This window comes from Xiphophorus maculatus, chromosome 20 (genome assembly GCF_002775205.1).
Source record: "Xiphophorus maculatus strain JP 163 A chromosome 20, X_maculatus-5.0-male, whole genome shotgun sequence".
Taxonomy (NCBI): domain Eukaryota; kingdom Metazoa; phylum Chordata; class Actinopteri; order Cyprinodontiformes; family Poeciliidae; genus Xiphophorus; species Xiphophorus maculatus.
In genome coordinates this window covers 20693958-20721561 of record NC_036462.1, presented here as the reverse complement: position 1 = coordinate 20721561, position 27604 = coordinate 20693958, and the positions used below count along the sequence as shown (strand labels likewise).

Below are 27604 nucleotides of genomic sequence, written 5' to 3'. Positions count from 1 at the left end.
AGGTACACACCTGCAATATAGAAATCTAAAATTGAAAGACAGAAAAAATCTTGAATTTTGAATACATACATAGAGTATTTGACATCTAATTATTTAAAACAATACTAAGCACTAAGATTCCAGACAGATAAAAAAACAAACAAACAAAAACAACCTACATTTACTTTTGTTATACATTAATTTATTTCATCGTTTGTCCAAGACAACTTATTAATTAGCTGAGACTATACACAAGTTATTTCCCATCTTGAGGCCTGAGTATTGAACAAACTTACTCCACACAGATATTTTCAACATGCCCCCTTCCCACCCAATGTAGTAAAACATTAAGAGAAAAATAAAAATCTCTAACCAAAAGGGTGCATACAATCACATGGAGAACACCTTAACATTCCCACAGAAAACAAAGCCTAAAACATGTTATAAAAACAGCAACAAGGGAAAAAAAATAAGATGATAGTCAATAGTCATGGAAGAACAATGTCATATATTAAAAAGCTGCAAAAGAAAGTCAAAAGAAGCACCGTGCATGTATAATTATTCTGGTTCATAATGTTATAGCACTAGTTTTATGGTATAAAGCTCCCAATCAGACCACTTGTAACTCTAACATGCACACTGATTAACAGTCCATTCACTCAACAATAATCTTCTTCACATTTCCTTTGGTCACCTCGTAACTGTAGCGTTTGACTGAAATAGAGCAAACCCTGTCAGCAGCTGGACTACACACGTCCACTCAAAGCAAGAACATTGATATTCAATAGAAAAATATATTGCACCACTCTTTACTCAACTGAAATGTTTGGGTAAAGGGTTTAAAACCTGTTACTTCTGATTATCAATTAAAAGTACTCTAATAGCCCAAAGTTTTCAGGGGCCAATGATGGAATCCTAACAGAACCGGGCCAGTTTTCACATTTACAGATCGATGTTAAAAAACAGTGAGAGTATAATGGGCTACATACAAATAGTGGTATTCTTCAGCCTTGAGTAATCCATGCAGTCAGTAGGGGTTGATACAATTGACTAATATCATGATATCCATTCTAAATGGGTTACATATTAATAAAAGGGCACACAATCACAGGATTAACTGTGTTCACATCTACGATTTGTTTTGTTGTGAACGCAACCAACTTTCATTGAGTGCATTATTAAAAGAGTTGACTGAAAAAAAAAACATTTATAAAACAAAGAGTACAAGACAGATGATAAAATAACAAAAGAAGAAAAAATCTTCCCAGAATGGATTCACAGCACTCTGGAAAGATTTTACTACAACTGAAAATAAGCATTAAACATGTCAACATTTTTACCTGTAAGTTTATTTTTAAATGGTGTAGTGACATAAAATTCCCACCAGATGTTGGTAACAAAGAAATCAACAAAACTTAATCCATACATTTAGTTATGAAATCAAATGTATTTTGGAAAAATGAACCAACATGGCCTCTTTGCTGATTGTACTCACAGCACAAGACTCCACTACTGAAGAAAATGCATGCTTAAGCTTAATTTCATTTATACTCTTTTTGGTAGATTTGATTACACTGAGGTGAGTCAGCTTTCTTGCCAAACAGGAAACTTGACACAAATGGAAAGAACAGAAGATTTGTGCAATGTTGAAACTGCCACAACCAATAAAAGCCTTTCTACTATGTAGGATATGGTTTAGTAAATTTCTGTTTAGCACTTATTCTTTTACGTTTTTCACTTCATTTCCATACAACTTAATTTATGGAGTTATTCATGTTGATTTCTCTGTATGTTTGGATTATTTATGTTAACAACAGGGATTGATGATCAACCACTTCTTATGATATGATATAGGCACCAGCCTCCCAGCAACCCTGCAAGAATAACTGGATAGAAAAAGATGGATGGATATTACCCACATTCGGTGTAATTTAATGTCTATAACTCCATTAGAGATAAATTTATTGAGAAAAACATTGGCATGTTCAATAAGCTTCTCCCTAGATGTAACTATAAACGTTATATGAACAAATGCAGATGTTCAAAACTCTTTTTTACAAATTAAAAAAGAAAACAATCATGATATATTACAGTAAAACTGTTAGCATGGAAAGAAACAAACCTCATCACAGCCAGTGTGGGAAGAAGTTGGACTGTTGCTGCTTTCCAAGCTGAAATAAAATAACTAAATGGTTAAAAAGCCATTTCATATTTTTCTTCTGGATCTAAAACCATTTCTGTCATAACTGACCCCGAACCCTGCAGAGTAAGTGTTCGACACGTAATTCATATTTACATACACAGAGTGATGAAGCGTTTCTGAAAAGGGAGCCTGTTGGAGGAGGGTTGGTGGAGGTATCACGCCATGTCTTTGTGTGATTACTGTAGGATGCTGAGGAGGGAAAAGGGGGTATCTACGGAGTTAGGGTGGGTTCCCTCTTCACACCAAGCTTTGCACCAGTGCGGCCTCTGAATGTCACTCGAGTTCATTCTGGCTGCCGTCTGCCTGCACATCATCTCGGGGTTGGCTGCGACTGCGGAGCGATGACGACCCCTCCAGGCTGGCCCGAGCCCATGCCGGCTAACACCGACATGGCCACTGCTTCTGCAGCTCGGACGCTTAGTCCATTTATGGTAGGCCCTGGGCTGGAGGCCACGGTGGCAGGTGACGGCACGTGCTGAATGACCGCCGCCGGGGAGCCGATGTGTTCGGTGGGAGCCTCCCTCGAGGCTTCCTCTCCTCCTGCAGCTATAGACAGACAGAGCAACATTCACCCTTAGAGAGGTGAGCGAGTAAAAAATAACACATTAGATGGATGAAATGGTGGATGAGAGCTGACTAAAGGAGTGATAAAACAGGATGACATGTTAGTTAATGATCTTGAATGGTTACCTAAGAAAGCTGCCTTCTTCTGCATGACAGTGACAGGGCAGTCTTTGTGAGCTAGAAGGAGCTGTTTCAGCTGTGCCACCTCATTCCTCAGCAGAGTCACTTCATTCTGATGGCAACACAAAATATTCACCATTCATTCAGTCATCCCCAGACCAGTCACAAAGCATGTTTAAATGTTTAGCATAAAGCCCGCTGATGGCTTACTGTCAGAGAGATGTTCATGTTGGCAAGATCTTCTGCCTTCTTCTCCAAGGAGTTGACCCATAGCTTTCGTTTTTGTCTGCAGCGAGAAGCGGCCGCCCGGTTCCTTTCCAGAAAACGTTGCCTCCTCTCGTCGGGATCCATCTCTGACGCACGCCGCCGCCGTCCCCCTGTTGGCTGAGCAGGGGACACCTGGAGAATGAGGAGGGGGGGTAAAAGTGGGCCACTTGCAGACATATACATGATCATTTGTAAATTACCTCTTGATATGTTACATTGCAAGATGTTTTGTTGGGATTTTGTGCGCAAGACCGACACATAAGTAGCAAATAATTATGACGTTGAAGGTTTTTATATATATATATATATTACAAATGAAAATCTGAAAAGAGTGGTATGTGTGGTGTGTTTAAAAAAATACAGTATAACTACAGCTGTTTTGTTAAGACTTCAAAGGAACCCAATAGGCATCTGAGGGATAAAGCTGTAGATGCTGAAAGGATGTTTCCGTTATAAGCAAAATGGCTGAAGATCTTCCAGATTCAATCTATCATCTGATAATAATTATGGCACAACTATAAACCCACCAAAACATGGTTACATATTACAATGAATAAGAAAAACCCATAGTGAAACACGGTGGTGGCTCAATAATGCTGTTGGAACAGAAACAGAGAAGCTGGCCAGAGTTGAGGTGAAGATAAATGGAGCCAATTACAGGACAATTTTCAAAGAAAACTGACTACAGACTGCATAATTACTGCAAACAGAGTTGCAACAAAATGCTTTAGATCGGAATATAATAATGAGTTAGAATAGCCTAGTCAAAGTCCATGACAAAATCTATATAAGAATTTTTGGACTTAGACCAATGTTCACAGTCATCCAGTTTTTAAGCAACATAATGCTTCATTTCACTGGTTTGCATAGGACATTCACATTTACCTGTTTTTGAAAATGAAAAGGGACATTACAACCTTGCAACACTGTCCATGAATGAAAATAATCTGAGCCTCAACAAGAATACAACGGAGGTTATTATTTTCAGTAAATCTAATCCTCTAGATTGGAACAAATGGTGATCTTGGTCTACTAACTTCATGATGTCAATGTCTGTCAGAAAACAGTCATAATTGACTCTTCTTTTAAACTGAACAAACAGTTCAAATGATTTATTCTTTTGATTTTGCCTAATTATATTTGCATTATAAAGTAATGCATTATACAGTACTACTCATATGACCTTATATATAATTTACATTTATTCATATCCAAGTATGGGCATAAAGTATATTTTATGTGGATTGTGCTGTTTCTGTTTGCATGTACTTCACAGCAGATGTATTCTAAAGTTGTGACTCAATTCAAAATAGGAGGTTATGCAAACACTGTTGAAATTTCTCATTACAGCAGTAACTTTCTAATCCTGTTCCTCGGAGCACAGTGTCCTGATTGTCTTGGATGTTCTGGCTCCAACACACACAATTCAAGATAATAAATCACAACAATGGCCCGCTGTCATGTTCTCCTAAAGCATTTCAATGACTCACCAATGGAATGTAGGTGTGCTTAAACTTTAGCATCTAAAACATGCAGGCGGGATGCCTCAACGACACAGGACAGGGAGACACAGGTTTACAGCATGTCTGGTTCCGAATGAAGGGAAATCACATCAGTGGAGCAAGACATGCATTCAAAATGTGCCTCAGTTAAAGTCTAATGAGGGAACAGAGAAAGTGCTGCAGTTTTTTTCTGGCTGTTTGCAATCCATCTCGCACCTGTAACTGCACATTACTGATCAGCTGGCTAAAAGAGGGCCTCAACCGTATCCCTTGTTTAAAAAGGACTTCTTCCAACAGTGGTGGCTCAGACACCAAGGAAACAGCACCCATCTCTCCAATTAAGACAACTGGAATTTAAAACTCGTTCCTAAATCCCAGTTGCTAACTGGTAGCAAATCCCAGTTGAAACCAGTACCAACATTGTTAAGCACATGTCTACAGGTGCTTGACACTGGCCAAGCGCCTGTTGACACCTGATATCACCTGATATCAGCTAGAGCTGCTTTTTATTTCAGCGAGTTGATAACCTACTTTTTTATTAGGAATATGAGTCCGTATACAAATAAATGTTACAGACAGCATTACTACTGTAGCTATCAATATGTTGAGTTATTTTAGCAACAGCTAGAATAAACATTGCCTTTCTGTTTTCAATGTGTGTGTTAACATCGGGATATAAGGACTTCTGGCTATACTAGAGCAGCATTAGTTTGAGTAACAGTGTCACTGTATGCATTATTGTGCATCAACATTTTTTCTTCTCTGTCATATGTTAGTGTGTAACAAGCTAATTACTGTACCTGAGGTTGTGCAGGCGACGGTGTATCAGAGTTCTGGTTGGGCTGCTGGCCCTGTTCTTGTCGCTGGGGGATAGCAGGGATGGATCCTGATCCGCCACCTGCTCCATCTTGTGCTGCCGGGCCTTGATGAGACAGAGCTGCCTTCAGCCTCTATAACGACACATAGAAAACACTCCAGGTAAATGTCAAACTCCTGAGAAATTTCTGGTGCCAGTCTCCGGCAGTCATGGGTGAAGGGGTTTGAGGTACACCCTGGATGGGTCACCAGTCCATGACAGGGCAATAAAGAGACACACAGGACAATCACACGCACACGCCCACACACACACCCACAAATTTTACACAGTTTAGAGAGACCAATGAACCTAGCAGTCATGGAGCTGTAAAAAAAAACTGGAGAGCAGGGCTGGATGAAAAATTAATAACAATATATATAGCAATAGAAACACGATCAATATGAACAGAATATGGCCAATGGAATATTCCATAATTTCACTGAAGTCCGATCCAGGACCGCACAGCATCCTGGGGGATGTAGGCAGAGGAAAAGCTTTAGCCACTCAACATCTCAAAGCTAGCAAAGCAAGGTTGCTGGCATCAACTAACTCACTCGTTCTTTGTTTACCTAGCAATGAATTGCTGAGTAACTTGTGGTTACCTAGCAACGACCTGCTGAGCAACTTGCACAGCAGCAGTTTAAGGTTTCACCACTGTGCCTCATAACTACTTAAAAACTGGATAAAACAGGAAAGCTCACATCACCAGTTTGTTAGTATTTCACATATTTAAAACAAAAAATTAATCAATAATTATTGATATAGACCAATATGAAATCCTTATCCATATCATCTAGACCTATTGGACAATATGAGAAATTTGAACATTACGCAAGTAGATCCCAACAAATCAGATTATCACTGAAAATGTCACACTCATTTTATATTGAGTCAGTAGTCACATTGATATTATTTCCAGTTTTTTGTTCTGTTAATTTTTATGATTATGGCTTAGAACTAATAAAAAAAAAAGGTTGCCATGCTATGGCTTCCAGAGTCATAAGGGGGATTGCTGACAAACTGTCAGCAATCCCCAGAATGATTAAGATAGCATTAAGATATGACATAAGTGCTCCAAATAACATTTTAATACAGAAATGTCAACCTACTGAACGTAGGTACATATCCTACTGGAAAACCAAATCATAATGAGCTACAACTGTGGCATTCTTTGTGTTCACCACCCCTGAACAACATCGGAAGCGTCTTACCTGGGCTGAGGAGAAAAAGAGCCAGAGTGTTGCTTTGTGGTTCAAAATCCTCTTTTCAAAAGGAAGTAAATGTTGAATTTCATTTGGAAATCAAGGTCCAAGAGTCTGGAGAATCCAAGTTTCTTTAGGTGCAGTGAGGTTTCCACATTCAGTGATGAATTGAGGAAATATGCTCCATTGTGTTTTATAATGTCCAAAGTCAGCACAGCCCAGGAAAGTTTAGAGCTTCCCTATATTGAGACGCCTAATGGGGATTATGATTTAGTTTTCCAGTAGGATATGTATCTACGTTCAGTAGGTTGACATTTCTGTATTAAAATGTTATTTGGAGCACTTATGTCATATCTTAATGCTTTGAAAAGTAAATTCAAAGCAGTTTTTGTTACCTGTATTAATACAATTAACTGACAAACACTTAGACAGGCTAACACAAAGGATTTAAATTAAGAGTTTAAATTTTTTAAATGAACCACTGAAGTAAAACAATTTTTCAACTCTATCCTTATGTATTGGGGTGTATTTGATAACCAAAAAAAAAAAAAAGTTATCTTACCATTTTGGTCTCCGAGTGAAGACCGTATCCAGATGGGGAGGAGGAACCGCTGCTGGCTCCCCCTATCGGAGGTCCTGGTATCCCAGGGATGTTAGGCACTGTGTTCACTGTCCTTGCAAGCTTCCAAAGACAACAAAGAAGGTAAATAAAATAACTTTCCCATCCATCCTCTCTGTTTAGTTCTTCTTAGACTTTACTCACAGATATAACAGAAGTCATCTGCACAGGACTGGGTAAAAGAGGGACAGTCTGGCCATTAGGGAGGTGCCTCACCAGTGGATATGCACTTGTGGGAGATCTGTTTACATTTGTACATTTTATGAGAACTTACTTAAGCTTCAAGATGTTTATTCACAAGGACAATAAATGCAAGGGAACACAATGTAATTTACCCAAGCTGTCTGTTGGAGGGTGGAGCCTGTGTGATGACAGACGTTGGAGAAGGCAGAGTTGGGTGTAGCGGGTCACCGGTCAGGTGAAGGGGGAGAGAACCTGGACGAACAATTGTCGGAGTAGGAGCGGAGCTCGCCACAGGCTTAGAGAGAAACTCCTGCCGGAAAAATGATGATGTATTTAATCATGCATTACTGTAATTTTGTATCCAGCACTTAGTGACAAATGGATTACATGCTTCGTCTCACCCTAGAGTCCCTGCTATTCTCAGACATGCTGGACGAGGAATCTGGACTGTCAGGGGGAGAAGAATCGACTTGTAAGGAAGACTCGTCCTCATCTTTCACTTCAGAGGGTGTTTGTAAAGGTGCAGCCTAAAAGACCAGAAGCGCATGAACTCTGTCAGATCATCTGGAATAATGAGAAGGTCAACAGCTAAATTAAGAAGATACAGATATTACACCTCTGAGACAAGCTGCTTACTCACAGGGTGCTTTGTTCTATGATCGTCTTCCTGTGTTTTACCAAACTCCTGATCAAAGGAACCGGCCAGCTCATTAAACAAACCGACCTCCTCACAGTTCTTCAGGAAGCGTGTGGGTGTAGGAGTCTGGTCTGGGAAACCCAAAAAATAAAAACCACATTAGGTCTTCAATGTGGAAAGAACCATTACACATGGCCTCTGCTGCATTTTCTGAAAATAACATCCAAAAACGATTGCATATACCTTGAATAATAACAGAGTCGGTCCTGGCAGGACCAAATTTTAATGTCATTTCATGCTTGTGTTTGTGGACCGAGAGGTGATCTTCATTTGTGAATCTCTGCAACAGAAAACAGATTAAACAGGAGAAAAACAAATACTAGGGAGCAAATAAAAGACTAACATATCAAAAAAAGAAAATAAATAAATTAAAAAATGAATTAAATCTGCTTATTTATTTATTGATCATTTAAAGATGAATAACAGTAGATGTTGCTGAGAAAAACTATGGTAGTAATGTGCTTAATTATTGCTCATGATATATAGTAGTTTAATGACAAAATTCACTTTAAGCCCGCAAAGCAGTGAGTTTTTCTGGAGGGATGATCCATTTCCAACTTTTTATGGTCAACTGTGACTTTAAATCTTTTAGCATTATTATAGTTTTTAAAATTGAGAACTGAACCGTCATTAATATCTTTTGTATTAACCTTAATTTATAGCATATGCAAATTTTATACACACATTTTTTAGTTTATGTAAAAAAGGAGCAATGCGTATAATATTGAACTGAGGTACAGTGACTGTATAATAAAAAAAAACCCCGATAACTCAAATTAACAGAAACTTCCAGCTTATATAAAATAAAACAAATACCAAAGCCTGTGTCGTGAAACTTTTAGACGTGTCCTTAGTCCAACACATCAAATCAAATGGCTGAACTGCCTCCTTAGAATGCAATAAAGTTCTACAATGCCCTGATAATTATCTAGTTATTTGGCTCATGTTTCAGCAGAGATCCCCAATAAAATAAATCATACCCATAGCATAATGCTGCTCCTTCCACAGTGGGGTCAAGGTGGTATGCAGAGGTACTTTACATTTCTTACATTTTGCATACAAGAAAAAGAAATATTCTAATCTCATCTGAACAGAGCACCTTCTTTCACATATTTTCCATCTTCCCAAGAGAATGGCATTACTTTGTGACACACTTTAAATGGAACATATTATGGCTATCTTTGTACAGTGGCCCTATTTTGCCACTCTTTGAAAAGAAAAGACACTTTTGTGATTACACAAGTAACATTTGTCTGTTAAACACATTCTTCCACCTGAGATGTGCATCTCTGCAGCTCCTCCAGAATTACATTAGAGGCCTTCTCTGATGAAATCTCTCCTTGCCTTGCCGGTTAGTTTAGGCGGAATGCCATGTCTTGTGTTATAGTCACAATTATGCACCACTTTGTGTGGGTCTATCATGTAAAATCTCAATAAAATAGAGATTTTACAAATACCACTGCCAAAGTAAAGCCTTTGGCAGTTCTCGCAGCCAGCTCTACTGAGAACAGTGACCTTCAGCAATCAAAGGGATGGCTAATTTTTTTAATTAATATTAGCATATGTGGTTCTCTTAAGTAAAGTGAACCATAAGCTTGATTTTTGTTCTGAAAGAAAATCTGATTTGCTAAAAAAGAAAAATGAATTTTATGTCTATTTCAATGCTTTACTTCCACAACAACAAACAAATGTTTCAGGGAAGTAGAAACAATGGAACATGTGTGTGTAAGGATGTGCTGATAATTATTTACATGAAAAATGATAACTGGTTAAAAGTCACTCTGAATTTTAGCCTTTTCTATGGACTGGTCATTTCACCCCTTTGCTTCTTCATACTCTTCTAGTTCAACCATTTTTATTTTCTATTTATGTCAAAGGGGCCAAACCTGTCAAATCAAAAGGTCCAGAAAGCAACTGAGGCAACTGAGATAAATGTAACAAAGTTGTAAGAAAATAATATGCAATAAAATTATATATGGAGAAAAAAAACAACTGTTTAACATGTATGAAATGATTTGTTTGCGGTTTAGAAGGAAGAGGCAAAATCAAATGGGTGTAGGCGTACAATAGGGTGAATTTACACAGCCATTCTAGTCAAAGGCCTATAAATCTTTGCTCATGTAATGGAAGAAACTAAAGTTATTTCTGTAGCTAAAAGTTAGAATGCAAGGAATTGATATTTTTTTAATAGGATGGTGAGTTGGAGAAGTTTTACCTGCCCACATCCAGGGGCTGTGCAGACAAAGGGTCGATCATCCCCCATCTCAAACAACGTTCTGCAAGGGACAGCAAGAAACAACAGCATATGGCTTTTTAGGACCACTCAGAGTAAACCATTACTCAAAGCCCTTTTCTTTTCATCTATGCAGTCTTTTGCTTACTTTAGAGTAAGCAAGGTCTGAACTGTCTGAGAATATTTTAATAAGAAACAGTTAACAAAATAGGCTGCACAGTGGCGCAGTTGGTAGCGCCACTGTGCAGTGGTGCCACTGTGCAACACAGTTGGTAGCACTGTTGCCTTGCAGCAAGAAGGTCCTGGGTTTGAATTCCCGGCCTGGGGTCTTTCTGCATGGAGTTTGCATGTTCTCTCTGTGCATGCATGGGTTCTCTCCGGCTTCCTCCCATAGTCCAAAAACATGACTGTCAGGTAAATTGGAACATGACTGTCAGGTTAACTGATCTCTCTAAATTCTCCCTAGGTGTGAGTGTGTGTGTGCTTGGTTGTGTGTCCTGTCTGTTTCTGTGTTGCCCTGTGACAGACTGGCGACCTGTCCAAGATGTACCCCGCCTCTTGCCCGGAAAGTTAGCTGGAGATAGGCACCAGCACCCCTCCTGACCCCACTAGGGACAAGGGTGTAAGAAAATGGATGGACAGTTAACAAAATGGAGCCACTTTCAAACTTTCAGGATTTAAGTTGATTATATTAAAATGATGATTATTTTAAAAGAAAAATCTGAATTTCTAGTAGTTCTGAATGTATATGAAAAATGGGCAAAAACTCTTGCATATAGTCCAACAAGGTGAAAATGTCTCCAGACAGACAGCACTGATAAGGTGAAGCAAATAACACCTCATGTTTCTTCACTGTGGCACTTGCTAGTGGGTGGGGTATACTGGGCAGTAAGTGAACATATTGTCTTCAAACTGATTGTGTTAGAAGCAGAAACAATTGTCAAGCATAAGGATTTGAGAACGTTTGAAAAGGGCCAAATTGTGATGACTTGTCAGTGTTAGAGAATCTCCAAAACTGCAGATCTGGTGATCGTCGATAAAGACAGGGAGCGAACTTGGGCTTGTTGAGTGGTCTAATCCACTAAAAGAACTATTGTAGCTTAACTGGTAGGAAAAAGTGTCTAATATGCAGCAAATCCCAGTTTACTGCAAATACAGTAGGCTTGAATAGTTGCAGAGTGGTCAGAGTGCACATGGTGACCCCTGACTAGAACTAACAATGGTCTAACGAGCATCTAAACCAGACTTTGAAGCAATGGAAGAAGGACGTTTCAGTTGGGTTTATGTGCATCACTTATGCAGGTAACACATGGGTAAGCACTACAAAGCAATACAAACTTTAAATATTCTGGACCACCATCCATGTGGATGTTACTTTAACACATACAACCTACCAGGGTATTGCTGAAGACCATATTCACACTGTCATTGAAAGGAACATTTTATGATGGTTGTTTCCTTTCAGCAGAATAATTCACCCTGTCACAAAGCACAAGAGGGTTCTGGGGTGGTTTGAGGTGTAGTCTAGGCCTCCAATTCCCCAGATCTTAATCCAATTGATCATCTCTGGACGTTCTAGTCTGATCCACTGTGACTATGCAGCAAAGACTCTAGTGCCAAATATTCATAGCACACATTCAGGGGTCTAGTGGAGTCCAATGCTTTGAAGGGTCAAGGCTGTTTGCACTGTAAAAATGTTATACCTGATTAATATGTGATTTAATGTGATTCACTCTGCTGTTAGTAGTAAATTTGAACTGACTGCTGCTGCTGTCTAGATCAATAGGTCAAATCCGGTTAAAGTAAGAAAATTAACCTTGCACCTGTTGAGGAGGAAAACCTGTGATATCACGGGAAATTCCCTGTGCTCACCTGTCACTGAAACCGCTTGAACTGGTCACCTTAACAACTGGTTAGAAAGGAGGAACACACAGGCCGAGCACTATCGGCCTATCTGAAGGGTTTTGCTCTGGACTCTGGAGGATGATCTGGGACAAAACGTTCAACGACGAGGCAGCACAACCAATGCAAGCTACCACGCAACCCTTTCCGTATTGCCATCGAACCGGTCAGCACCGATTTTACTGTAGTTCTTCGGGTTTCGGACAGCAGACAGATTGAGCTATACAGGGCATAATCTTTGCTTGCTTTGACTTTCTCAGAGATGTTCCGCAATATATCCTGTCCTCACCCCATTTATCACTTTTATTCAAACTAAACGCGACATTAGAGCGGATATGTAAATTAGCGTCATAGAACCAGAAATAATTCAAGCCAAACACTTGTAAAAACATGCACATTTTCACACTCACACATAAGCTAGCTGTGTTCAAGCTAACTGCTAGGCGAAGCTCCATTAGCTCACTTGAAGAATTTACACTACACGTTAGCAAGCTAATGCTAACGATAACTGTGGTTACAAACTCTCCTGTCTGAGTAAGAATACAAAATGCTTCACAAACACCAACAGTGAACTCCTCTAAATGCGAGATGCAATGTTACACGATGTGAAATCCGTCCAAACTCACCGGACGTTTAAAGTGCCTCTTCACTCCCCCTCCCTGCTCCGGACAGCGCTGCTGCTGCCTGTCCGTTGTTGACACTCTGACACTTGCATTAGCCAAATCTCGCGACATCTCGAGCTCGATGTTACGTAACAGGGTTGCTCGGTCGGAAACGTGCAATTTCTATGCCTACATCTACAACAGTTTTTTTTTAAAGCTTCAGACTTTGCAGTTTTGTAAATCATTATTGAACGAACCGCTTATGAATGTTGTGTCAATGTTGAGCACCAACAAAATCTAAATATCTATGGTGAAGACAAACGTGACTTCAGCGGTTACATAATCTTTTAAAGTTATTTCCGGGAGTTTATTTGGCAGAATATTATGGTGTTTCTCGAGATTTGTAAAAAAGCGAAAAGTCTTACAACATTTTAATATAACCCTATTCAATATACATACACACTCAGAAACAAATAATAAAATCTTACTGAAAGTCTTTTATTTGTACACAATATTTAATTGATAAACCAGTGTACAATTGATAAACGAATCCCCCCCTTATTTTTAAGATAAGAGGACTTTAATGTTTAAGTACTATTAACAAGGTGACAGAATTGACATAATGAACAAGTTTAATTTTTGAGTTTTATCAACTGACCTGAATATGTCTATAATTGAAAAAAGCCATTCGCTGGAATGAAAACACATTATGTCATATTATTTTGAGAATGAACCAGGAAATCTTGCTATACGTGATGTGTTTAGGATTCTTTCTGCTGAAACAGAACTAGCAAAGGCACAAGGTTTTGGAAAAACATGTTTTCACAAATCCACAAACTAAAAATGTAATTTTTTATCATCTTGACCCTCTTTTCCTTCCTTTAAACAATTCGATCAGAACAAAAAAAGCATAAAAGTAGCATTCAACCTTCCACCCCACATCTTTTTAAGCATTACAAAACTCAAGATCACATGAAATACATTTCATTGACCACCTCCACATGTATGTTCAATGTTGAGACAAGTAAACTCACTTACTGTAAATAGTGAACACAATTAAACTCTTGAATCAAGCAAAAAAAAAAAAAAAAAAAAAAGCTTAGACATAACAGATTCAACAGCAATGACAACCCTGAACACAAATCTCTACTATATCATAAAAGACTAGAAAACAGGAAGGGTGTCAAAAAGAAAAAAAAAAAACACAAACCAGTAGTTGCAGATCCCATGGCATTCACAGCCTTTTCATCTCATCATACAAATGCAAACTATTACCATCGACAATTCAAAGACACCAAATGGTTAAAAAAGAAAAAGCTAGTTTAAAAGTTAAGTAGAAGAGGGGGGGAAAAAAGTTGAAAAACCTAGTTATCCTTAAGGTCCCTTTGATAAACACAAAAGTGCAAAAACAGATCAATTATGAACCCTTGATTATATATATATATATATATAAAGCTGTTCTAAAAACATGTATTTACCAAACTATTCATTTTTTATACTGTTACTATGTATGTACGCAACAACCCAAGGTAAAACTCAACCCAAAGTTAGAGAATTTGATACAATAAACAAGTTTTTCCTCTATAAGTACTGAGTAATCATTCATATCACAGCTTTTGTTTTGGCAAACAACTCATGGTCATCCCCCAAGTACAAAATCAACTTCTAAACATTGTATAGCTCTCTGTTTTCAGAAACAGAAACATTCATGAACTAAGGAAATAGAGCAAAACGGTTAAACATTTTTCTTAAATAAGATTGAAATGAGAAACACAAGAATATGTTTTGGGGGAAAAAAATGAAACGTAAAATTTATAGGAGATCAAACAGGGAGAGAAAACGGTAAAGGTTTTACAAAATGTTTTTTTGCTACATTTTTGGCCAGGGTTGCTTACCACTGACCATTTAAATTTAAAAATGAAATGTCAAAATAGTAAAGTATTGTCAAAGAATATAAATAATAAAACCAAAAGTACATTCAACATTATTACCTAGTCAGAAATGAAAGTGGATAATTTGCCTCTAACAAGTGGTAAAGTTTCATATTTGTCTTTATATTCTGACACTTTGTCTAGTTTTTATACAAAATGCAAGTGAAAAATAGATGCTTTCAAGCACTGAATCAGCTCTAGCAAAGGCCCTTTTCCAAATGTTAGCAACATTGAACTAATATTTACAGCACAAAAAAAGGAAAAAAATCCCCCCAAACTTAAATGAAGTAATTTTCCATATTAAACATCAGCACAACTTTAAATCCTAATGTCAACATTATTGTTACCCTCAAGTTTTAAAAGGTAACAACTTCACTATGCATCTGCTCAGGACTCAGCAAGTACCATAACAGGATCAAACAGTCTATGTTTACAAAACACTTAAAAGATCAACAGAAAAATAAGATGGGCCTTCTTCTCCAATATTTACCAACTATAATATTGTGTTAAAATACAGCTTAAAAAGCAAAAATACAAAACTAAAAGACGCAACACATTTCCTCATGTACACTCCATCTATGGAGGCTTCCATAACCTTTGGTTATTATGTTAAAAAGTTGTAATCCATGATATTCAGGATCACTGGTGAAATGAAACCAAAGTCAAACTTTAAAGTTTTCTGATATTGAGGTTTTTCAAAATCAGTGCTCCGTTTTGTTTTATCATTCTATTTAATGCCTTTTATAGTCCTTAGGACAATTTCTCCACCAGAAGAAAATCTGAACTGTTGTCTCAAAATCTATGTGCCAGACTGCAAAAAAAGTTTCCTGCAATAAGACGCACAACTTGCCAGATCAGATAACAAACACAGTAAAGTATGACAAAGGATTTCTGCTAACAATACATTGCTCATCTGTATATAAGTGAAGTACTGCTGTATTAAATATCAAAGTTAAAAATAATTCTACAATTAACCTTTAAGGGGTTTAATACAGCACTTAGTCTTGAATTCTGTTGAAATACACATCTTCCTTTAAGGAATATCAACTTAAAGTCTCTGAATAATTTTAGACATCATGATTCTTCGACAAAATCTGTCAAAAGAAATATATTCATCTGTATTTACATATTTACACATTTTAAATAAGGTCCGTAAAGTTCCAGGTTCAGTTATTCTGCTGAAGCGGGGGTATGTTCTGTTCTTTGCCGCTGCGTTTGGGACCCCGCTGAGGGGAAAACTGCTTTCCAGCATTCAGGCCTCTCTGATGTTCCCGAATCTTCATCCCTAAACCTTTTGCTCTGGAGTGACCAGCTGCACCTCTGAATGTACGTGAAGGCTGCCGAGGAGGTTTATCTCCAACTCTCTCGGGACTCTTCTTAGAGGCCAGCTGAGGGTCCTTGACGGTGTTGACCTTGAGCTCCTTTAGAGGGTGGTCGGGTGAAGTGGCAGGAGGGGAGGGTGTCTCTGCTAATGGTGGGTCTCTGGCTGGCCTCTGGCACACCTCTGCATAGCTAAGCTTTCTTGGCTCCTGCGTAGAACATTAAGAAATTTAAAGTATTTAGTAAAAAAACAAACTCATATCAAGCAAATAAAAATCTACTGAAACAGGTGTGAGAGAATATGACTGGGACATTTGGAGATCAGGCCTACCAGGTCTTGCTCTGATGTTGAAGATGACGGTTGTTCAGCAGAAACACTTTTGCTGCTCGTGCTGGGATCGTGTTCTGGAGTGGTTTTAGAATCAGGTTCAGTGGATGGAGGCAGGTTTCTCTGTACAGCAGCTGGTTCGGTTTTATCTCCCTTTGTTACTGTTGGACAAGCACTAATGATGCAATAAAAAAGGAGATAAGTTGTTATTTTAATTAGGCTATAAATATGCTAATTATTATTCTTAAACCGCATAATTACCTTGCTGCTGGAGGAGTTGCTGTTTGTGCCTCAACAACAACAGCGGGTTTAGCAGGCAGGGAGGTAGATTCCTGTTTGCTTGCAGGACTTTCAGAGTCTTTTGAGTTTTGAGTCAAGCTGTTCTCCTGGTTTCCTGCCTGAAATACATTTTAATAAATAGATTAATAAAACAAAGTACAATAATGCAACGAAATCCAGCTATCATTCTTCAACATGTAAATGTTATGAAGAGGGATAGTCACCTTGCTTGTGATCCTAAGGCCACGGACAACATCGGAGAGGCGCACCTCTGTCACGGTTTCCCCCTGAACAGGAACCACAGATCCTGGCAAAGGAGGAAAACTTGAAGCTGCCAGATCAAAGTTAGGAGGGGCTGCCTTGACCTCCATCAAAGGGACAGGTTTCTGTTTCATTTATGGGAAAGTGGGGGAAAAAAAACATTCATGAACAAAAATTTTAGTAAGTTCAATGTATTGAGATAACATTCAACATAGATACTTTGGAGTAAAATAAAAGAAGAAATGCTCACCATAGACTGTTCATCTTCTCTTTTCCTCCTCATGCCTCTGTGGCCATTTCTCCTATTTCAAAATTTAGATTAGAAGTGAAAAAAACAACAAAAAAACCCCCCCAAAAAACAGAAAAAACAATACATCAATATAATGTGCAATAACTTGTTTTTTAAGTACAACTAATAATGAAAGTCACTCCTGTATACATTTTTTTCCTTTTTAAAGTTAAAAGGTAAAAAAAACAATTACAGTCATGGACAAAATATCAAAAAACAACTGCATTGCACAATGTTACATTTTGGTTGGAAATGCTGACATCTAGACGTTTGTTCCAATATTAAAGAGTTCAGCTGACCTGTCTCGCCCAGAGCGGCTCTGATCTCCATTGGATATGGAGGACAGTGAAGAAGAGTCTTTAAAGTGGAAGGAAGAGGCTGGATGTGATTTAAAGCTGGACAGAGTCCTTAGTGCCTGGATGTCCTGTGGACTCATGGGGCCAGAGATACCATCCACCATGGTTCCTGGAGCCAAGTTAGAAGAAACAGCATCGCCTGGTCGAGGGTGACCTTTTATGTGGTTTCTAGGGTACAGAAACAATGTTTTGTTTTGAAAATGAAAAAGAAAATGCTACAAATGCATTGATGTGATTCAAAAAAGTACAAGGAACGATATTAAGCGAATGTATATTAAAAGTATACAGGTATGTTTCGAAGCACTTATGAGCAAAATAATAAAGGGATATAATTTTAAAAGGAATCTACATACATTAGTGCCTTCTTAGATAATAATCACATTCAACACAGCCATAATAACTGAACTGTTTGGAGATGAGCACTAAATACCAGTGGAAAAGGAACAAATGGTCTAACTTTTTTTTTTTTTTTAACAAAATTGACTTCAAAGCCTATTTTTTTTTTAACACTGTGTTTGTTAAATTACCTTCCAAGGCTTCATTTTTTGCTCTAGGCATTAAGAAGATTGCACACAGCTACTTAAAGACTGATACAGATCTATTTGTTGCTTAAACCTGCCATCATTCAGATTAAACTTAAAGTGATGAAGCTTGAAGCTTAAAGAGCAAACAAGCTGTCACAATAAATAATGTCTCTATTTGGTAACAGAAGTTATTCAAGACCAAAAATGAGTGATCTCTATCATAATTTGCAGGTACCTGTTCCTGCCAGCAGGACGGTGGATGCTGCTGGAGTTTGGTTTGTAGTTCCCTGGATTGCTGTATCCATTCATGAATCCTGCACTGGGGAAGGGAGCCTGCAACAATGACATAAAAAATAAAATAAAAACACATCTACATAAAGCACATAAAAGAAAAATCAAAATTCTAATGAAGAAGGATATCACATTAACTGGTTCAGAGATTGTTTGACTTTAAATAAGAATTATATAATAGTTCTCACCAGTGGCGTTTCAAAGTGTGGCACAATGGAAGGGTTCCAGGTGGGAGACACCACAGGATAAATGGGAAACTCCTGCTGAGGGCTGTACACCTGCTGCATGTACACCGGAGACACATACTGGGCCTGAGACTGGGCATGCTGCTGATACACTCCTGAGTCCATGCTGTGAAAGCCATTTTTTCCAAAGAATGTATTTATGGCTTTAATGCGAGCCTACAGAGAAGACAACTAGTTAAGCTTTCTAAAACACAAGAACACTTAATAATTATTTATGACAATTAGTGCTGTTGCTTTATTGTTGTTATTCCCCTCAGATCTCATAATCTCACGGTCATGAGGCCATAAAACACTGCACTAACAAGGGGGAGAGAAGGAGGAGGGTAAGGGGACAAGAAGAAGAGGTTGAGGGAGGATGGGAGAAAAGCAAAGATTAAGATTTATGTAGAGAGAATGAAAGGTCCTCCTGGATAGACAGTGAATATGGGTCCTTCCAAGCGCGATACTGATCATCACAGGGGCAAACAGAGGCCTTGAAGGATTCATATACCTTGGACTTTTCCACATTACAACCAAAAATTATATGTATTTTTTATGCAAGTGACAGATCAACATAATTCTCTTTTTCCTCCAAAAAACAAAATTCTGAAAATTGTGGCATCTATTTTTTATTCAGCTCCATTAATTCAATGATTTATAGATCCACCTTCAGCTGCTGTTAGTGTAGGTCCCTCTTTGTATGCAGGACAAAAATCTATTTTGGTCTAATCTGAACCGAACATGTTCTCTCTCATGTTTGCCTTGTCTCCACATGACTCGTGGAAAGCTGCATTCAGGAACTCTTCTAGCTTTCTTATTGCTACCCTTCTATAAAAAGGTCAACATTTTGGAAAGCACAGGTAATAATAATCCTGTCAACAGCTACTATAAGATGAGTTATGAATTTCAGCAGCTTCAGAGTTACCACTGACCTCTTGGCTCCTTCTCCCACTAAGGTTCTCCTTGCCCAACTTGCCACCCAATTGTGCAATATTTTTTCTATTTTTAGATTTAACAGCATTCTGTCAGATGTTCACAGTTTGGAATATTGTTTTATAATTTAACCCTGCTTTATACATCTCCATAATCGTATCCCAGACTTTTTTGCTGTTTTCCTTGGTTTTCATGATGATCCAAGGCCCTTTCAGAACAGCCAGATTTACGCCCACATTTAAATAAACACAGATAAACTCCATTTATGAAATAGGTTGCTTATTGTGTTGGCATATCTTATGTAATACCAATAAAATATATTGAAGAGTGCGGTTGTATTGTGACAACTATGAAACGGTTTAAAACAAGCAACTTTCCAAGGCATTGTAGAGTATACACACCTCATGTACTTTATAGATTTCATTTGATTTATTTTGGATGGGTGGGAGTAAGCAAGAGAGGAAAAAAATGCCTACAAAATGCACAAGATTCACATTATGATGTTAAAACTATAAATCTGGAAAGTTTGATCAACTTTCCCTTTTCACTCTTGACAAATACTAGCAAAAATGAAGCTCGCTTTATCTGGTTTCTATCCAAATACATCCCAAGGTAAAGCTGAGGCTAAATCACACAAGCCTTGCCCTGAGGACATTCCGTTTTTTTCATGACATCTAACTTAGCAATGTAAATTATTTCATGTCATTTACCATAATGGGTTTCCCCTGGAACATTTTCACTTCCTCTCGTAGGTATCTGTATGCCTGATCAAGAAAAAGAGGAAAAAAAGAGGGAACATATTTTTACTAAACAGCAAATTCAGTTTTTTTTCTTTTTGGTTCAGTGACCTCTGTGTCCTAAACCAATCTTGTTATCTTGCAAGATGTTCAAAATTGATTTTAACCAAGTCAATGAGCTTTTGTATTAACATGCTTTCTAATAGTTTTCTACTAGCTCCTAGTGTTTTTAATAGTGACAGGTTAGAATGCTGAACACAGATGAAGCATTTATTCCATAAAAAAAAAAAAAAAACAGAAATAGTGCAAATATCAAACCTAAGAAATTAAGTAAATGATGATTAATGAGAATGCATACCTGCAGGGCATCCATGTCTGACTGAAATGTTATATACCAGTTGCTATTGTGAGCAAACTCAACACCCAACACCTTTGGACAGTTTTCACTCTTGAATAGATCCTCTACTTCCTGAGAAAAGAAAAAAAAAAAAAAATATATATATATATATATATATATATATATATATATATAAAAATTTATTTTCTGTCCCAAACAGAGAACACTAATCAACCCACAGAACAATGGTATATAATGAGGTAACTTTAAGACACAACAAAGACTAAAGTCCAGATTTGCCATTTTCCATATATATACCTTGCAAGTTCTTTTTAAACACGTTGTAAGCAAGTAAAATCTTATGGCAACATTTCGTAGGTCTAACAGTTTATTTGCGCAATTCAGAAAACTGCTTAGTATGCAGTATTAGGTCATCTTTACCTCAACTGGTGTAGTTTCTGGCACTTCTCTTAAAATAATGATGCAGCGGCTGTGGTTAGGTCGAACTTTCTCACCAGTTTCATCAACTTGCACTAAAGGAGACGCTGAAAAGAAAAATGCATTCTAAAATAAGCTTTATATTAATAAGAACATTCTAGATTTAAAAACATCTACATAGTTTCATATTAGTGAAACTATGTAAACTGATCTCCCTGTGTTGCCAACACAGATTTTCTTTACCTTTTTTTGCTGCTTTTCTGTGACAAAGTCCCTTACTTTCTGGGACTTTCCACAGAAGTGGAGATAATAAAATATGTTTATTGCAAAAAAACAACATTTGATATTTGACATATCAAATGTGTTAGGAATAAATATACTGAAGTTTGTTCAGTTACAAAAAATTAACACATTTTCTAATAATTTTTAATATAATTTATAGACAACAACAGCACTGCTGCAGTGGAGAGTTGGGTAACCCAACAACGGATCCTGTTGTCCGTTAACAGACTTTGCCTAACTGAAACCACAGTAATTATGCCATGTATTGTGACATAAACAATTTTGTGTAATTTAAGTCAAGATTCGCAGCTTTTTTATAGGATGCACAACTTCTCTTTCTCAGTTTAGAAGTTTGATCCTGAATAAACTGATATTAAAGCCACTTGTTAAACACCACACCCCTGGTTCCTTTTATCTGGTTACAAAACCAGCAATGTTTCTTGCCAAACTACTGTCACATGAGTCCACACCACTTTCATTCAATGTCACATGACCAGAGTAGTACCGATAATGAAAGCCAAAGGAAAACTTTTTCTTTTAGTGGAGAGAAAATCCCTGTCGACTAAAGGTTAGCATAAAATACTGGCCATCTCTGAGAGCGATCAAAGTTTACTCATTAATAGCTGATATCATCAATATGCAGGACAAGAAAAAAAAAGATAAAGCAACAGCCTGGAAATCACATCAAGCTAAATGTAATGTGTTCTGCAACTTAATTCTACATCTTCACTAAAACTGCAAAAAATATCAAATCATAGTTGAGTATTAGGTAGGTTGGTATATTCCAGAGGTCAATTATGCAATCTCAAACTTCCAAACAGCCCATCTTGTTTTATGGATATACACAAAATAAGCCTATATGTTCCTGTGCCATGCACCGGCTCATATGCCATTTAAATACTACACAGAGTACAGATACTTAATGAAGTAATAAAAGTAAAAGTTTGTTGACATCATTCTACTTCCTTCCTCAATTTCTGCATGAATTGGCCCGTTAGATGGTTGAAGATTTTCAGCTTGTGCTGCTCTTAGTGAGTTTTTCCACTTAGTTAACACCAATAAATCTTTATATCTTAAAATTAATATCTTAACTAGCAAGAGTTTATATTCATTACATGGAGAAGAGTAGCACTGGTACCTCTCAATACTTCCAGGATTAGATCCATGTCAGTGGTGAGCGCTTTGATGTCCTCCATACAGGCAACAGTCCAGATAGGAATAAACTGATCACTGTCCATCTGGGATATCAGGTACAGATCCTTAGAGAGGTTCTCCCTGAAAGAATAGAACATTTACATTGTGCTTGTATCATACATACTAATGTTTCTATCAGAGGTGGCTAATAACCGTTTTTTTAAATTTTTTAAATATACATACTATTTTTACTATCATAAAGTATTGCTACTCTTGAGTACAATTCTTGGGTACTCTACCTTATTATTAACAACAAAACAATGTTAACTAAATGTAAAAATGGTAAATGTTTCACCAAGGAATGGTTAAATTGAACAATAGTAAGACATACAATGACTTCTTTTATGACTAAATTCTTTGAGGAATATACACAGTTCCTTACAACTCAGTAATTATGGTTAGTTTCCCTGTTCTTGAAACCATTTACACATGGACACAAAAACCTATTCTGATGAAACAAGTAGGATTTACCTAGAAAAGCAGAACTCCAGTCTTTTCTTTAATGACTCCCGTAAACTCTCTTCAATCACTACTTCTTCCTTAGACAGTTCAGTGTCTATGGCAGAGTCGCCCTGTGCATCAAAGACCAAATATCCCAGGTCTGGATGCTCCACATCCTCAGATGTGGAGTATTCATCGGGGCTACTCAGGAAGTCAATAGCGTATCCTTTACTCTCCAAAGAAAGAACGTCTGACAAACCTACGGCAGGAAGGAAAACAGCAGAAAGATTGGGAAATGACTGCTATGTTTGCAGACCAAAATGATCCACCAAAGGAGTCACAACTTCACCGCAGACATCTAAGGCCAAGAATAAACATTTCTTCATAAGCTGTGTTTACTCTTAATTATCAGCAAATATTGTGTCTTAACCTGATAAAGCCACTTCTCAGTCTCATACTCACTAAAGAGGCAGATAAGTGGCTCAAGCTGCCTTATTAACAAAAATTATACCAAACAAGACCCATACCATCAGTCATCTCAGGGGGGGAAGAGTTGGTGTGGAGCCAAGAAGAATCTTCAGATACTTCTGGGATGTCATTTTGTTGGGCTGGGATCTCTTGCCACACTTTGGCGTTGGGGTTAAGACTAGTTCCCTTGGTGGTAACCTGCATAATAAATATCAAAGTAGCATGGGAAAAAATTATTTAGTAGGAGTTCTCAAATGTTTTTTTTTGTGCAAATTATACATATTTTTGCCATTCTACTCTTCATAGACCAGTACTGGTAAAATAAACTGATACTAGCTGCTTAATTAGATACATTATTTGCTCCAGCAGAGTTTACAGTTGGCTGGTAAACTGCCAGTTTTTCCCGACTGGACGCACAACGGCTGAAAAAGGTTTTACTTAAAGTAAGGGAGGATATAGTTCATTCAGCTTCATTCAGACAGCTGATTGGCAGTGTGCAGCAACAGATGGGGGAAGGACACAACTGAACTACTATACGAGAAAAATTACTTCACCTTCTTTGGCACCTCAATAAAAACTTTAAACCATAAAAATAGCTTGACAAAAAAAACATGTATTATTTCTTAGTGTTTTTAAAAGGTTTGTGGTCTGAACTCAGTAGCTAGACAGGAAGCTGGGCAGAAAAACAAGGAGGACACATGTAGTAAATAGCCCAGGGTCAGATGTGTTGAATGTACCCCCCACATATACATGACATGTGTTGCTCTCGCTGTATGCAGTCACAGATGTATTTCCCCCTAAAATTGATGAAGCTTTCAACTTTTTCCCCCCATTAAAACAATATCACAAAATACTGTAATCCATTTAACTCCATATTTGCGCATCACTCCAATGATTTCAGTTTTGCACAAATTATTAGAAAGAGAGATTTTTCAACTTGCTTAAAATTATAGCAAAATCAAAGAAGTCAAACTTTGGATGGATAATAGCACTCTACTTAAATATAAAAGTTAAGATCAAATGATTAGATTATGAATGCATTTTGTTTGTAAAGTAAACTGCCTCCTTGAACTTGTCATTTAAAATACGCTTTAGGGAGTTGAGCAACTTTGCATTATAAAATCCTGCTGTTTCATCACACATTCGCTAAATATACCACATCCAATCCAGTGAATGAAGTAACTGGACCCGCAAATCCAGCTTTACACAGAACACACAACCCTGAGCTTTCATTGGTCAGCTTCACTCTTCTCCGCCCCTCTTTGGTCACATGGATCAATACTTCGAGTTGATCCGCCTCTGAATTTCAAGCTTACCTTTCACAACGTTTTGCAATCTGTCATCCAATCCCCCCAAAAAGCCAAACACAAACATGAAGATGGTTTGATCATGAACATATTTTGAAATCTTACATGTGAAGCCATCTTGTATGCTGGCCAGGGTTTCAAATCTGAAGGTTTACTCTTTTTTTTTAACATAAGAGGGGAAACAGTCTTTGAGTTTCGGGAGGAGCACGTGGCGCCGACGTGCTCCTGTTACTTTTAAAACATAACCCTACCCTGAACGCCTATTTCTCTGCTCATTCTAATTACAAATGTTGTTGCCAATCGATAACTAACGTGTTCAACCACAAGTAACCGTTTTCAGATAACGTCCCCGTCGACCTTCGGCATACACGCAGCTACAACTGGGTGCAGCGGCTAACGTTCAACCCAAAATCACGTGCAGAAGTTACTACACGTGCAAAGGCGAGAAATTGCTCAATAAAACTTTCTCTCACACTAAAATATGGCAACTAATTGGGTAAATACTAGAACGTGTTTTTTAAAACCACTGTATTTGGCTTGTAGTAGTTCCTTTGTGTTACCATATGTTAACTTTGTGACATCAGCGTCACCGGCGTTAAGCTAACTAGCTTATGTTTACTACTAGCAGACCAGCTGGAACCGGCCTGACTTTACTTTGCTATTCTACGCTAATTTGTTTGACAGGTTGAAATAAACGTCGTCGAAAGGTCGAAAGGATTCAAACTCCCATCTTTTAAGAACGTTACTTATAAAAATAGTACAGTTGTTGCAGAGTGTAGACGACCTTCAGATGGCACGAACTGTGTAGACCCGAGAACAGAAAAAAAACTGAAACAGGTTGGCAATCATTAGCCGAGGTGAAAGCCTCCAGGCCGCGTACTTACCATGTTAACGTAATCTTCGTCTTCTACCCTGGTCAGCGCCGGTAAACTTCACTTATCTGGCCCCGTTCCTATCCTGTAAACGATTTAAACTGCGAAATAGCTGCTGCTTTTAAGCAGTAGAGTCCGCTTCTTTGTCGGTTGTAACTGCCGTCTCCAGCACACGCCTCGGTCGCGTGCTCCTGTTTCAACAGTTTGCCTCGCGCACCGTAACTTTAACCGGTGACTAGCTATGCGGCGCTCTTTCGATAAATCTGCGATAAAATACCCACTTGTACCACTAGATAATTTAATTCTGGCTCAATTCCTCATCTCTGACTGTCAGCGACGCCGCGGTTACTGCAGCATGTGACAGCTGCTTCTTCAGAGTGTAGGTCTGGCTCGGTCCGACCCAACAACAGGCTGCACCCCGCCCGCTCGCTCCGACCTCCACTGCAACAACGCAACTGCTGTGACCTCCCCGGCGAGGCCGCTGCAGAATGAGGGTTGATGTAACCATGAGAAACACGTAACAACTGACTTCATCTTGTGAAAGTTTGCATTTTTTAGCCGGGGATAAGGCAGCTGGCACATTTAAAAGTCGACCCCCGGTTTCTATTTAGTAAACGTAATGAAACAACAAAAATCAAAGTTTCACAGAAACGGTTTATCAAATGTGGGAAAATAGATAAAACAAATCTGCAAGGCTACTGACCACTGTATCAATTTACCTTACAATATTTACACTGAATGCTTGGTGAGTCCTCTAGCTTGGATGTTTTAATAAAGACCTTCAGCTCACCTGCATTGTTTCCTCTTGTTTCTCACATTGTTCTTAGGAACAATACATAAAGTCTCTTGTTTTAAATTCCTCTCAAAGCTGTAGTTAACGTTTGTGCACCTTTGTGAAACATGTTTTTCCTTCCACCAAACTTTTTTAAGTGTTCCTTTTTGACTAAGTCTTCTTGTAAAGCATATCAATGACTGCAACAAGTACCATTTCCACATATGCTAATTTTTACATATTTCAAATAGAAAAAATAAACTAAGCTTATTCAAAGTTTGAACGTTTTGGGCAACATCAAACCTAAAAATCTAATATGGCTGCCATATTTTTAAAACATGGCAAAATATCAACTCATCAGTTTACAAACTGATGAGTTGGTATTTTGGGTAGTATGTATATTCAAAATTATGTACAACTTGTGTTACTGAACCAGTTCTTGAAAAGATTATATGCAGAGAATTGTGTTATTGTATTGATTAATGAGCAAAGAACTCATCTCCAGAGTCCTGTTTTTACTTTACAGGTAAATGGAAAACAGCACAAATAGTCAACATTATTCTATCCAGTCATCCAACATATAAAGTCATAAAGAAGTGAATGAGGCTGTAAACTTATAGGAATGCAGTAAAGCTGTTTTTATTTTCTCCCATAATACCATCATTAAGCCTCCAAATTGTTTTTGGAGGCTTAATGATGGTATTTTGCTGAATAAGACTGTTTTCTAGACCAAACAGGATGGCTAATATTTGATGTAACATTATGCTTGTAACTTCAAAAATTGCACAGAAACCAAATGCATTTAACTGAGTGCTGCATGCTATGTACATTATATACAATTTAGCTTTCCAGTTAAAAATCACAAACTTTCTAAAGTTAGTTTGCTTCATTTTATGCTCTTGCTAAGGTGCATGTTTGTTCTTAATGATTTATGGTGGCCCAAATGAAAATTGAAGAGCTACAATCTCCTGTACCTCCACATAAGCAGAAGACAAAGAAAGAAAATTGTTGTAAAGTCATGAGACCTGGGATGAAGAACTTCATTTATTGCCTCCCAGGAAAAAGTCACTCTGCACTGAAGACTCATCAAC

The 27604-nt window shown here is 37.9% G+C and overlaps 2 protein-coding genes across 5 annotated transcripts; both read right to left on the bottom strand.

Annotated features, from left to right (window-relative positions):
• Positions 1-169: 169 nt before the first annotated feature.
• LOC102237941 (cyclic AMP-dependent transcription factor ATF-7-like) lies at positions 170-13059 on the bottom strand. 3 transcript variants are annotated; one of them, XM_023325294.1, is made up of 12 exons: positions 12954-13059; positions 10408-10468; positions 8376-8472; positions 8136-8263; positions 7897-8022; positions 7648-7805; positions 7457-7553; positions 7256-7375; positions 5436-5585; positions 3077-3265; positions 2873-2978; positions 170-2728 (listed from the first exon to the last, which is right to left on the bottom strand). In XM_023325294.1, the coding sequence occupies exons 2-12, from the start codon at positions 10453-10455 to the stop codon at positions 2493-2495; spliced, it is 1455 nt and encodes a 484-aa protein (XP_023181062.1). In that variant the 5' UTR covers positions 10456-10468; positions 12954-13059; the 3' UTR covers positions 170-2492. The 3 variants fall into 3 exon arrangements, with proteins under 3 accessions (XP_023181062.1, XP_023181063.1, XP_023181064.1); XM_023325295.1 differs by having other exon boundaries at positions 3077-3250; XM_023325296.1 differs by having other exon boundaries at positions 2636-2755.
• A 347-nt stretch (positions 13060-13406) lies between these two features.
• Positions 13407-26171, bottom strand: LOC102232281 (la-related protein 4-like). 2 transcript variants are annotated; one of them, XM_023325318.1, is made up of 15 exons: positions 25754-26171; positions 23622-23760; positions 23125-23353; positions 22598-22734; positions 21181-21284; positions 20761-20871; positions 20376-20429; positions 18697-18909; positions 18453-18550; positions 17637-17861; positions 17299-17350; positions 17012-17173; positions 16770-16906; positions 16512-16683; positions 13407-16389 (listed from the first exon to the last, which is right to left on the bottom strand). In XM_023325318.1, exons 1-15 carry the CDS (start codon positions 25754-25756, stop codon positions 16027-16029), a joined length of 2199 nt encoding a protein of 732 aa, XP_023181086.1. In that variant the 5' UTR covers positions 25757-26171; the 3' UTR covers positions 13407-16026. The 2 variants fall into 2 exon arrangements, with proteins under 2 accessions (XP_023181086.1, XP_014324557.1); XM_014469071.2 differs by lacking the exon at positions 25754-26171 and having other exon boundaries at positions 23622-23766.
• Positions 26172-27604: the final 1433 nt, after the last annotated feature.

Bases quoted from the DNA above. Each gene is read 5' to 3' on its own strand.
- LOC102237941 (XM_023325294.1), bottom strand. From the start codon at position 10,455: ATGGGGGATGATCGACCCTTTGTCTGCACAGCCCCTGGATGTGGGCAG. The intron at 3,266-5,435 runs GTACAGTAATTA...CTCATTCTCCAG, and splicing joins CGTCGCCTGCACAACCTCAG to GTGTCCCCTGCTCAGCCAAC. The intron at 2,979-3,076 runs GTAAGCCATCAG...TGTTGCCATCAG, and splicing joins ACATGAACATCTCTCTGACA to AATGAAGTGACTCTGCTGAG.
- LOC102232281 (XM_014469071.2), bottom strand. From the start codon at position 23,766: ATGCAGGTTACCACCAAGGGAACTAGTCTTAACCCCAACGCCAAAGTG. The intron at 21,285-22,597 runs GTACCAGTGCTA...TTTTCTTTTCAG, and splicing joins AATCCTGGAAGTATTGAGAG to CGTCTCCTTTAGTGCAAGTT. The intron at 20,430-20,760 runs GTATGCATTCTC...TTTCTTGATCAG, and splicing joins CAGACATGGATGCCCTGCAG to GCATACAGATACCTACGAGA.